The 12,921-nt window shown below is 56.6% G+C and overlaps 1 protein-coding gene across 1 annotated transcript; it reads right to left on the bottom strand.

Annotated features, from left to right (window-relative positions):
* Positions 1-9,063: 9,063 nt before the first annotated feature.
* On the bottom strand, positions 9,064-12,107 carry IRF2BPL (interferon regulatory factor 2 binding protein like). Its single transcript, XM_079914688.1, has one exon. It carries the CDS (start codon positions 11,962-11,964, stop codon positions 9,631-9,633), a length of 2,334 nt encoding a protein of 777 aa, XP_079770814.1. The 5' UTR covers positions 11,965-12,107; the 3' UTR covers positions 9,064-9,630.
* Between the last annotated feature and the right edge of the window lie 814 nt (positions 12,108-12,921).

The following is a 12,921-nucleotide window of genomic DNA, read 5'->3' as shown; positions in this document are numbered from 1 at the left end:
CTCGCTTCCTCCCTCCGCTCCTCCCTCCATCAGCCTGTGCTAGCTTCCTCCCTCCACTCCCAGCATGAGAAGCACCCAAATCTGTCCCAGGCAAGTCCCTCCACCTGTGCTTTCTGTTCGCCAAGCCCTGCTCAAGTGTTTTATGGGCATTTACACATTTGATCCACCCAGTAGCACTAAGAAATGGGTACAATTCTCATGCCCTTTTTTTGGCAGGGAAACTAAGGGACGGGAGGACAAAGCAAATGAGTGGAGGCGCTGGGATTTAAACCCAGGAGGTCTGCTCTTAGGTCTGGTCTTGACGACTACACACCCCTGGGGGCACCCTGCCTGGACTCAAGTCCTGGCACATGGGCAGCACCCCATGTTAGCTGTGCAACGTTGGGCAAGCTACTTACCGTTTCTGTGTCAGGGCCGTTCATCTGTAAAATGAGGATAATAAGAGCACCTACTGCATAGGCTGTTGTGTGGACCAGGTGGGGTAGCAAATGCAAAGCGCTGAGAACGGTGCCCCGCACACAGCAGGCACTTAAATGACAGCTATCATTAATCCGACTTTCCAGTGCCCTGTGCTGCCTCTCCTGCTGTCTCCTCCCCTCCTGGAGCCTGTCATTCATTCATACCGATCCCCCTCCTGGTATATTCAACCTCTCCTTCTAGTTCTTTCCCTATAAACATGCTTATGTCTCCCTCAACTTGGATCAGAGAGACTCCCGCCCCCCCGCCCCCTCGCTGCCAGGTTCACTCCTTCCCTTCGGAGCCAAGACCCTGGGACAAGCTGGGCCTTTTGCTGTCCGCTTAGTACACTGCATCCTAGCCTCTGTCCCCTCCACTCTCTACACACCTCTCTGGCCAGGGTCTCCAGGCACCTCCCTGCTGCTAAATTCAACGGACACCTTTTGGGCCTTATCTTCCTCCGTCTCAGCCCAGCGCCTGACGCTACTGACGACCCCATCCGGCGGCATCTGCTTTGGCAGGCAGGATGCCACTTGCTGTGATTGTCCTCCCTTCTCTGCTGCTGCCCTTCTCCTCCCGGGCTCCTCCTCTCCAGCCCTGGAAGGTGAGTGCTCCCAGCATTCCATCCTCTTCTCATTTTCTGCCCACTTTCCCTCAGGGACCTCACCTAAACTCACACCTCTGACTACCACCCACAAGGCAGACAGCACCTCTCAGTTCCTGCCCAGACCTGTCTGCACAGCCCGGGCCTGCAGGTCCACCCTGAGCTGGCCCGTGGCACCTCAGACCAGCGCCCCAAACTGACCAGACCTCTTCCCCTACCCCTGCGCCCCGTGCTGCATTCCCTGGGCACCTGAGCTGAGGATGAGCCTGCCTCCTTCCTTCCTCTGCCTCACCCTCAGGCACCTGCCAGCTCTCCTCCTTACAGCTCTCGGATGCCCCCACCCACTCCCCGCCAGCCATCACAGGCCCTCCTGAACTGGCTTCATCACCTCTTGCCTGGATCACTGCAGCCGCCTCCTAGCTGGTTTCCCATGCTTGCTTCTCCTGCCGGATCATCTAGTCCTCGCGCTGCGGCCAGAAAGACATTTCCAAAAGGCACATCGGACGGTGTCCCTCTGCTCACACATCCTTCAGTGGCCCTGCGTGATTAATGCCAAGACCCTCAGCTTCGCTCACGAGGTCCTGCTTGCTGGCCCTGCCTCACCTCTCCCCACATTCCAGACCAACCAAGCTAAGTCTTCGTCCTTCTCTGGCAGAAACTTACTCTCCTGCCCCCTAGCCCCTTTCTCCCCTCTCTCTCCTTCCCTCACAGGCCCCACTTTCAGGAAGGGGTCTTCCCCAGTGATCCAGATCTGTGCTCCTGGGGCCCCGTGGTCACAGCACCTAGCCATCCCCTCCCCCTCCCAGCACTGAGCGTGTGTATGTGTGTGTGTTGGGGGGCGGGTGTCAGTGATGGGCGGGGCCTGAGCCAAGCACGAACAAGGGTAGGAACAAGTAACCAACGTGCACTGGGAGCCGACCAGACTGGGTTGTGCTGACACTGACACGAACTATCTGTTTTAATTCTTCCAACAACCTGGTGAGGGGTGTTCCCATCGACAGGGAGGGCACTGAGGCCCTGAGACATCAAGCAACTTGCCCAAAGCTAACAGCAGAGCCAGGAGTGGAACCCAGATGTCAACGGATCAATGGTTGTGGGGTGAACCCAAGTCTTCAGTGAAGCATGGACCTTTGATAAGTGTAGAAGGAGAAGCAGGGGGCGAGAGGAGGACGAAGGCGAGGGGAGCAAGACGGTAGAGCAGAAGCGGCAGCCTGGCTGTGTGCCCTCCCATGGCCTGGGCTCCAGGCCCCTCTGGCAACCTCTGCCGTCGGGAGGGAACAGGAACCCTGCTGCAGTCACTTCGCCTCCGTGGGGAGGAGAGAGATCCCTGGGAAGAAACCACTGGCAGGTGCGACAGGAGATGAAGGGATAAGGAGGCCGCAGGCTCTGACTCAGCTGGTTCCCAGGGAAAAGGGCTTGACCTGGCCCATGCGGGATTAAGAAAAGGAGGCACAGGCTCTCGGAGGCCCTCCCCACCCTGGCCCCTGCCCCCGCCACCTGCTGACCCCTTCTGCCCCTATTGGGGAAGGGTGGGTTGAGGACGGTAGGAGCGGGTTAAGGCATCCTACCTCCCCCTGCCCCAGTTGTGGTACTCAGTCACCGAGGAGACATGAAGGCCCTTCTGGGGCAGGAAGCAGCCTGGAGCCTGAGAAGGCACCTCAGGGCAGATGGATTGGTCAGTATTTTAAGCCCAGGTGAGATGGAGGACCTCACAGCAGCTCCTCCTCTGGCCCCCCTGCTCCCTGGGAAGCTCAGCCGCCATTCTCTCCCCCTCCCCTAAAATGATCCTAATTCCAGAAGCCTCCCTCTCCAAGTCCCTGGGTCCCCCTGCCCCACTGGAGTGGGCCTGTGGGCAACTTCCCGAGTCAAGAATCAGTCGCCTACAGCTCCAGGCAAACGGGGGTGGGGGTGGGGATTTGTAGGAGGTGGTCACGTGACCGTCTGGGCGGAGACCCAGGGGCTCAGAGTTAATTCCTCAGTGTTCACATGGCCCAGCATTCCAGAGCTGCCTGTCCCCGGGTGCTGGCCGCCAGCGTTGCCCCCGGCACCCTCAGCAACCCAAACCTGTTCTCAGAGGCAGCTGGACCTCCTCGAGCTGTGGTTTCTGAACCACTGCCCATGGCTCTGGATTTCACATGCTGGCTCCTCCTTGCAACAAAACCCAGGCCTCCCTGGAAGGGTTTGCACTGGTGGAGAGTGAAGTGTTGGGGCGTGGGCCTGGGGAGCGTGTGAACGATCTTCCCCTGTGAGAGAGGGAGTGAGGCCAAGCTGGGGGGGGGGGGAAGTTACTCACTGCTCTGTGACTTGGTTGCCTTGTCTGTAAAATGGGAGTAATGACAGTACCTACTATGGGTATTTTCCTGTCAAAGGAGAATAATGGCAACGAGCAGCCTCCAAACCTTGCCATAATAAAGGAACAACAGTATATGACCATGCCTAGCCCAGAGGGTCCAGAGGTTACGTTCAATAACATTTCTCCCTCGCTCTTTTCTTTTAGCCACAGTTTCCCAGTCTGTCACCTAAGAGACCTGAGGAAGCAGTTCTGCCAGCTTCACCAAGCTGCTGTGGGGGATGGGAAAGGGAGAAGAATGTGGCAGTAGGGGAAAGCGCTGGACACTGCAGGGAATACCTGGTGTCCATGGCCACTGCCCCATCCCCATCCCTTCCAGAGAACACCCCCCAGCCACAACGGGGCTGGCTTAGGAAGCCCAACGCTAGCACCACAGCGATGTAGGTAGGTATAAGTGCACCGGCGTGGGCCAAGGGCACACACACACACACACCTTGTCCAGGAGCCAAAGAAAAGTAATAGCTAATCCCTGGCTGTGGAGGTAGAGGACACCCCAGACCCAGACTGGGGCTCTGACCAAGTCTAGTTCCTTGCCCTGGACCTTCCTTCCTGTCTGGCTTATTCTAAGATCTACGCCCAGGAGATATATATTATAAATCTAAGCTTCTTTGTGCATCTAATGCTGCTGAAAATATACACAAAATAACTACCAGCAGTGCTTCCCTCAGCGGAGGGGAACTGAAGACCTGGAAGGAAGGAGACTGACTGACTTTTCACCGAGTATCTTTTCATGCTGTTTGATTTTCTTTTTTGCCATGTATATGTAATACCTTTTTAAAAATTAAGATACTCTACCCCTGGGATGGAGAAATAGTGGAAGGCTTTGCTTGCCATGCTGAGGAATTTGGACTTTATCCTGTAGGCAACAGAGAGCCAAGGGAGGTTTCTAAGCAAGGAGATGACATGTTCAGATGTGTAAAAGAATTGCCTGCTACAGAGCCCTGGCCTGGAATGCGTGGAGACTGGAGCCCACGAGAGACCAGTTGGGAGGTTGCGACACTGCTCTCGAGTCTAGCCTGAAGTGCGGACCCACCAATCATGGGTCCACAATGTGGTACCCACAGGAGGTAAGCTTTTGTGGCTCATTCTTAAGTTTAGGGGTAGGAGGCAGCTTGAGGGAGACTCCAGAACAGTCTTGCTCCAGAATCCCTGATTGGAAATATGGCTTGGACAGCGCCATGGTGTGTTCCGAGCACACCAAGCCTAGAAAATGCCCTCTCCCAGGGGCTTCCCAACAGCGCCCCCCCCCCACCCCCCGGGGACAGCCTCACTCACTGGCACTGGCCAGCCTCACATGGAGACTCTGGGAGATGGGGAGGGCTGAGGGACAGGCTCAAGCTCTGAGCCTGGGTTTCCTGGGCCCTGTGGGTCAGAAATTAGAGGCCCCCTGCGTGGAGCAATATAGGAGTCCTGGCTCTAGGCTGCCCTGGGCTTGAATGGAATACCAACGATGGCTTTGGGCATTTAACCTCTCTGAGCACAGTTGGCACATCTGTAGAACGAGGGTCATCACACCTTCCTCGTAGGCTGGCCTGAAGTGTGCATCCACCCGGCACCTCACACAGCACCGGGCATGCCACTTGTCTCCTAGATGGCCAGGCAGAGGTGGGTGACAGGGAGAGAAGAGAGAAGCCCCAAGTTCAAGGGAAGGTGGCAGGAGTCCTGGTCTCCCTAACTCTGACCTCTGTGTCCAAATGGTTACTTATCTGACGGTCTTTAAACCTTCAGAAGTTTCCAATCATCAAAGGGGGAGGGGTGTGAGGGCCCGCAGCTCAAAGGTTAAGAAAGGACTCCACTAATTAAGGACCACCTGATATTTACAGTCAGAAACCTAGACACTGCTCTCCACATCCCCTTCCCCCAAAGGTATGGCTGCAAAAGAGACCAAGGGACAAGTGCTTGTTCACTGTCCTCCAAGAGCTACTAAAAACACTGAGCCCCACCCCACCAGGTACTCACTCTCCTTTTGCCCACTTCGTCAGCACCTGCTCTCATATAAAACTCTAGGTAAGTTCAATGTCCTTAATTTTTTTAAATGTGCATTAGAGTTGTTCTTAACAGGAATCTAGCCTGGGCTCTGCCCCTGTGTGACTTTAGGCAAGTTCCTTCACCTCTCTGTGCCATGGGGCCCTCATTTTTACTAGGTGGATGAACTAGACCTAGGTTCTAACCTCAAGTTCCATGGATGGATTTTAGATATGCATGAACCCCTTTAAAAATTGGGTAACGCTGGTTGCATCCCTGAAGGGAGGTAGGTGGCTGAGGGCCACTTGTAGAAAGGAAACCTTACGGTTGTACTGTATTCCCCTTGCATCTTTTGAATTTTGAACCAAAGGAATATATTACCTCTTCAATATAAGTACATAAAATTAAAAAGGAAAGAAAATGTATGCAAGTCCATGTGTGTGGGGGGCACCTGTACTTTCTGAGGAAGTATCCATCATCTTCACCAAATTTTTCTAAGGTCAGAGGACCCCAGAAAGGTTTAAAAAGCATTTCACCAGATGCCCTTAAGGGTCATTCCCTGTCCCAATTTCCTGGATTTGACAAAGTATGAGAAAACAAAAGTGAATTTCAGTCCTCGTTACATCAATAGCCTGGGCTGGATGAATGTGAGAATGAACCATCAAAGCACATTTAAAAACGTGTTCACGCCCATGTGAGCAGAGCGAGTTCAGATGTGAATGCTAGACTTGACATGGTGAGCTGTCCTCACTGGTGGATCTCCCATTTTGCAACCTTCAGAGATCAAGGTCAAAAAATGTTGACTGTTGAATTGTCCTCTTTGCCCCACCCCTGTGCCCACTCAGAGAAGCATCAGGCTTAGGTTAGCTGCACAAACGATGCCTATAAATAAAAGCAATATGGATTTTTCAATGTTGGCCACTTTGGCTCGGAGTGGGAAGAGAATGAGAAGGAGGAAATAGAGGTGGGGAGATCCAGGGTGAACTGCAGATGAAGGAAGACTAGCTCATCAGAGATCTCCATCTGAATCTCTGAAACCCACAAGAATCTTCCTGTCCTGGAGAGGAAATTGCTTCCTGGGTGTGCAATGTGGGAAGTGTCAGGGTAGGGGAAATCTAGCTGAGGGATCAAAGCAAGACTGGTTAAGGCAACCGAACTAGCAGCGGAATGGGTCAGCGCAAAGAGAAAGGTCACACAGTTCCAAAAACAAAGAAGGGGGAGCCGCCATTTAACAACGGCTCCTGGTACTGGTAAACTTTAATTAACTGCACCATTATAATTCACTTCCACTCAGCCCGTGCTCTCCCTCTTACCCCCTCCCTCCTTCCTTTCCCCCAGGTCTCATCAAGGCAGGTTTCCTTAGTGAAACCTAACTGGCCGCCTGTGCTGGATGCTTCATCATTACAGCTCTGCCTCTCCTGCACCCAGCAACAAGAGGGAGCAAACTACAGTTCTCAGCTCTTCATGACAGGCCCCTTTCCTACCTATGTGCACTAAATCGAGGATCCCATAATCCTAAAAGTTCCTGAAAGTAATACAAGAGCGATGAAGAGGCAGCGGAAGGCCAGCAGGAGCGGATGCGCATGCAGAGGCAGGTGACGGGGCCAACTCCCACTTGGCTCCACCGGACGGTACTCAGCGGGTTCGCACCTGGACCGGTCATCCACACGTCCAAGTCGGCGTGTGCAGCTCAGTGCTGTGGCTGCACCCGCCATGCCTTCATTCACTGGTGGTTAAGTTACACCCGTGACGCTCTATCCCTGTATTCTCAGCCTGCTGAGCTTCACCCATTTTATGGGTGTGTGCGGTGGGCGTGGGGGTTGGGAGCACCTCAGAGGATCTTCCAGGCGAAACATGCTTGGTTTTTATTAATGAGCTGATGAGAAAAGCCAACCCGGACGTTGAAGTGAAATGTGTGATTGGTGGCCAGGCGAGAATAGGTTTTAGGATTAACTCTTCCTACAGTCTGCTGTGCATTGTCACCCCCAAGTTAATTACCCCTGAGGATGAAAATAGGTTCCATGACTCATAAGCACCAATACAACACTTGGCAGCAGATGAAAATGCAAGGACACATTTGCAGGAAGCTGACACGCACATCTATTTATATGTGGGGAGATTCTTGATGAGGTGAGACAGGTACCTCCCGGGTACCAGGATTAAGAGGCTGCAGCAGATACGCCAACTGCCATTTATTCACACCTCCAAACACACACACACACACACACACACACACGCACACGCACACAAACACAGAGTCATGGTTTCCACTACTTCAGTGATGGTGGCGGCAAAGCAGGAACAGAAACTGAAAGCATGTTGTTAACAGCAAGTCTGAACACCAACCCAACCTCCACCTCGGTGTTCTGGGCTAACCAGTGACTTGTTTTTCCCCAAACTCACCTGCTCCCTTATTCGCTATTCCTCTGGCCTTGTGCGGACAGTCCTGGCCCAGTTTGCCTCCACCAGGAATGGGGTGTGGCCAGGAATGGATTTCTGATAGGATCTGGGGTTGTGTTTTGCTTCCTCCCTCCCCATTTCCTACTCCCCTTCCATTTGCCTCCCAGGAAAGTACAAGGTTCAAACCAGGTTTGTTTGCCTTCCCTCAGAGCTCTGGGAGGGCTCCAGAGCCCTAAAGGACATTCCAGTCCCATCCCCATCCCTCTGTACCTCACAAATGCCACCAAAAAGTCAACTAGATGAGTAATCGCATTTCTTCACCAGTGGGGACGGGTTCTATTTGGTGTCATAAGCGATTGTTCCCCCACGGTTTGGGACTCTCTCTTCCCCACTCTCCACAACCAGCTAAGTGTCCTGCCTTTTGAAATGATTATCAAAAAGGAAGGGAAAGAGAGAAACGTCATGAATGAGGTGAAACTTCTCCTCCGATGCATGAACTGGAAGCTGCTGGGAACTCAGTCCTGAGAACATGGATTTGTTTCCCACTTCCCACACCCCTCCTGCCTCCACTGCTGGCTCCCAGCTCTGTGACATGTTTGCTTTAAATGTGCAATAACAGTGATTTTTGCCACATCTAGCAGGCAAAGCACCCCGGTTTTGTTCTGTTTCCCCCACCCCACTTGCATTAAGTCACAGCTGCACTGGGTATCAGCATATACTCAGGGCCACAGGGAAAGGCACCAAAAAAGCATTTCTGACGATGCTATTTGCAGCTGGGGTGCGCGTCAGGGGAAAAGAGAGATGCTGAAGAGTAAACAGAAATCGCTTAGTCAGCAACTGTCCTGCCCCAGAGAGGTGAGTGTAAATAGTCTGGTACTGAAGGGGAGGGGCAGTCAGCCAGCACAGGGCCTTCTACAGATGCCACCTCTGAGGGCTTTCAAAGGCACCAGCATTTGTGTTCTGTGGTGGAAGTAGGGAGGGTGTCCCCCATGTTGGATCTGTGCGGTCTTAGCCCTAGAAAAACACACTTGCTGACTCGGGGCAGAATTAATATCAATTGAATTTATTACAAGTTACTAAGCTCCAAGGCACATTACAGTGTTCTGTTAACTACAGAAATGTATAAAGGACAAACAGAGCAGATTCTCCATGTCTAGCATTTCGCTCTACTGTTCAAAAGCATCCGTGCATCAATAAAGCAAAAACAAAACAACACGTGAAGATCCAACACATTCAGGTCAGTAGAAACAAACCAAAACATTTTCCCTCACAAACTTGCAACAAAAAACACCCACCCCCCCAACACCCCCCTTACCATTTTGCAAAGGAAACAAAAACAAAACAAAATAAAGTGAAGACTTCAACACTTGGGGCTGTTCAGAAATGAAGCTCTCACCATCTTATAGCATCATTTTTTTCTTTAGGCAGCAACACTGGCCTTGGCAAAAAAAAAGTCATTTTCTTTTGTGTTTTTCTTCCTTTCAGTGAGTGCATAACAATTACAAAAATACACACCAGCAGCAGTCGTTGCTAAAGGCTATTAATTCTGTACCTAGGCAAACACTCTGCCACCAATAAATGCTAACGAATATGATGCAAATGACCGAACCAATATTATACTGCTTAACACAAACCAGCTTATCCTTCAAATGAAGAAGTTACATACCTTTGTTTCAAAATATAGAAACATACGACGAAAATAATGTCTATACATAAGACTAACTTTTTGCAGTTTGTTATATTCACAATTCTACATCTTGGGAGTGAGGGAAGAGAGGGTCGATGTGGGTGGGGGAGGGGCCCTCTGGACGGGAGAGGAGCTGGTCTGGGGCTAAGGAAGTGGCTGTCTTGTGGTTCAAGGGTCTCTCTCCTTTTTCACTTTAACATCCCCAGCTAAGATCGTCGCGATTTCGCCCTGCATGAAGGCCCAAGGTACATTCGACCCAACCAGGGGGCATTTCTCTCCGCTGGGGCAGTACACCTCGCCGGTCGCCCCCTGGGCCTTGATACTCTCTCTAGAGCAAGGGAAGCAGAATTTGTGGCTGGGAACAGAGGGGCACTGAACGAAATGCGTGTCCTCCAAACGTTCGTGGCAAATGGTACAGCAGAGGGGCCCGCTGTTGGCCATAGGGGAATCCGGAATGTTTTGGGGGTGCACTTGGTCCATGCCCGGGTGGGTGCTAGGCGGCGGGGGCGCCACCTGTAAATTCAGGTCCCCGTTCCGTGATGCCAAGCGGCGCTGCCCGGGTACGGAGGCCGGCGACACTGGGCTACTGCTGTTGCGCCGTGCGGACGCAGTGGTGGAGTGCACAGAACTGCCATCCTTAGGCGAGTGCGCCGTGCCCAGTGTGTCTGCCACCGACATGAGGGCGGCCATGGGCGACGGGCCGTTCTGAGGGGCTGACTCGGGCGGGGTGGTCCGATTGGAATGGGGTCCCAGGGGTGGGGGCGGCGGAGGCGGACCCCCTGCCGCATGCCCCGGCGCCGCAAAGCCCCCGGCCGACATGGTGAGCTTTAGTGCCTCGCTCTGGTTCGCCATCCACTGCTGCCTCTGCTGCTCCTCGCCCAGCTTCAGCGCGCCCTCGGCGGAGTCCGGGGGCTCGGGGGACGCCTTCCTCTTGCGCAGGCTGGCAGCTGCGCCCCGGCCCGAGGGGGCGGCGGGCGGCAGGGCCCCGGTCCCCGGGGGCGCGCTAGGGGCGCGGCTTAGACTCACCAGAGCCGTGGGCAGCATGGGGCAGCTGGCGTCCAGGTAGGGCTGGGGCAGCATGTCGGCGCCGGGCACGCCCTCCTTGAAGAAGCGCACGGCCTCGGGCAGCAGGTCTCCAAGTAGGCGCCAGTCCCCGGAGCCGTGTTTCTTCTCATACTCCAGATACTTGAAGCCGGAGGAGAGACCCCGACCGAAGTCCTTCATACAGTCCTGGTACATCTGCTTGGCCACACCAGATGCGCTGGAATACACGTTGCCCGAGCCCGTGGGGTACTCAATAAACAGCTTCAACTCGTAGTCCATACCAGGCTTGGAGACGGCGTCGAAGGCGAAGACACGGCCCAGCAGCGAGTGGTCCTTCTTAAAACGCACCTCGTAAGGCGTGCAGCCGGCCAGCGTGAGCAGCGTGTCGCGGACCATCTTGGGCTTGTTGGCCCACTCCTCCGCGCGGTTGCGTAGGCTCTCACTCAGCTCAGCCAGGGCCTCGGCGTTACGCTGCTTCTCCTTCAGCTCGCGCTCCTGGTCAGTGCTCGACACGGAGCCGGGCCTTTTGCCACCAGCACCCCCGCCCACCTCGGCCACCGACGACGAGGTCGAAGATGACGCGGAGGACGACGCGGCCGATACGCCTGGGCCGCCCCCGAGACAAGCTGGGCCCCCGGGGGCCCCGGGGGGCGCGGGCGTCGGGGGCCCACGGCTGCCCAGACCATGAGGCGGCGGTGGGGGCAGCACGGGGGCGCTGGCCGGGCCGTTAAGCAGCGTCTGCGGCAGCAGGTTAGGGGGCACGGTAAGCTGGGGGCCTCCGCCACCCCCCGGGTTGGGCAGCCCTGTCACTAGTCCACCATGCGTCCCGCGCCGAGACGCCACCGACGCCGCCGCTGAAGACGAGTTGGGGCTCTGGCGGTTCAGCTCCGGGGGTCCCTCCTCCGGTGTGGGCTTGGGGAAGCCGTTGGGGCCCCCCAGACCGTTGGGCAGCCGCGCGGAGTGGCTGCTGCTTCCCAGGCTCACCGGCGGTGGAGGATATTCGAAGCGGCTGCGCTGTTCCACCGCGGCGGCGGCGGCGGCGGCGGCAGCAGCGGCTGCGCTCAGACCATAGCGCTCCAGGCCGGACGGGGCCGCCAGCACCGCAGGCTTGGTGGAACCATCGACGTGGTTGAGCTGTTGTTGCTGCTGTTGCTGCTGCTGTGCGGCGGCCGCCGCTGCCGCCGCCGCCGCCGCCGCCTCCTTAGCCGACAGGGCCACCGTCTTGACCCCGACGGGCGGCGGCGGCCCGGGGGAGCGGCCGTCCTGGAAGCAGCCGTGCGCCCGCTTCAGCTGACGTGCGGTCTCGATCACAAACTCGATGCGATCCGCGCCCTCGTAGTTGACGCAACCGCGGCATACGGGTTCCGAGAAGTCCCAGATCATGGCCCAGGGCATGCGGGGCAGGTCGCACAGGTAGCAAGATTGTCTCCGGGACGAGGACACCTGCGCCGCCGACATGATGCCGGCCCTCGGTAAGGTAGGCCCCCGCCCCGGCTGTCTCCGCGGCGCTTTCTCCTCCCGGAGGGCTGGCCGGCTGGGGAGGGAGTACGGCTGCGGGGGAAGGAGGGGGGGCGAGAAAGTTCTGCCCCAGGGGCTAGAGGAAGCGCGAGTCTCCACCGCCCGCGCAGCGCCTCGCTGCGGGGGCTCCACCGCCCGGGCAGCGGACGAGTTCAGCCCGCTCCTCGCCCCCACCTCCTACTGCGGCTGTTTCGTCGGGAGGGGAGCTCAGGCGCCTTCTTCCTGGTGTCGCAGACCCGGGCTGGAAGCTCCGGGCCCGGGGGGAGGGGGCGAGGGTGCCGGGTGCTGGCCGCCGTTGGTTCTTGGCCCCCTCCCCGGAGTGGCTGGTGCCTGGAAGCTCGAAAGGGGTTGTCTCTTCCTCTCCCCTGGGGGGGACCCCCTACGACCTGCGTCCTCTCCCCGCCAGGCTCTCTGGGACGAAGGGTAGAGGGTTCAGTGCCACCCGGTGCCCGAGTCCAATCTTGCTGAAGTCGCTGCTTCCCCGGAGGACCGGGAGAGGGGTTGGCAGCCGAGAGAGGAGCTTCTCCCCTCTCAGCGTCGGCCGTTCCGCTGGCGTTAGCTGGGTTTGCACGGCCGGAGGGAGCCGCCGCGGCCACTGCTTCCAGGACGCACGAGAGCAGAGGAGAGGAGCGCACGCACGCAGGCTCCCGCCGCCCCCAGGCCTGGCGGGCGCCCGGGCCCCCGCGGCTGGCGGCGCTCACGTTGGCTGTAGGGCGCTCGCGCGGCGCCTCGACCCGGGTCGCATCCCTTCCCGCTCGCACTCGCCCGGAATGTGGGGTTGTGATTGTTACTCTACGTTCCGGAGGCGCGGCTCGGCGCTCCCGCTCGCGCTGCGGCTCGCGCTGTCCCGGGCTCGGCCGCGCGGGATGCCGCCCAGGCGGAGCGCTGACGTCACCG

The sequence above is a fragment of the Stenella coeruleoalba genome (genome assembly GCF_951394435.1).
Source record: "Stenella coeruleoalba genome assembly, chromosome: 2".
Classification (NCBI taxonomy): domain Eukaryota; kingdom Metazoa; phylum Chordata; class Mammalia; order Artiodactyla; family Delphinidae; genus Stenella; species Stenella coeruleoalba.
The sequence above is the reverse complement of the archived record's forward strand: the minus strand, read 5'-3'. Positions and strand labels throughout refer to the sequence as shown.

Excerpts from the sequence above, each read along its gene's own strand:
- IRF2BPL (XM_079914688.1), bottom strand. The coding sequence starts at position 11,964 with ATGTCGGCGGCGCAGGTGTCCTCGTCCCGGAGACAATCTTGCTACCTG.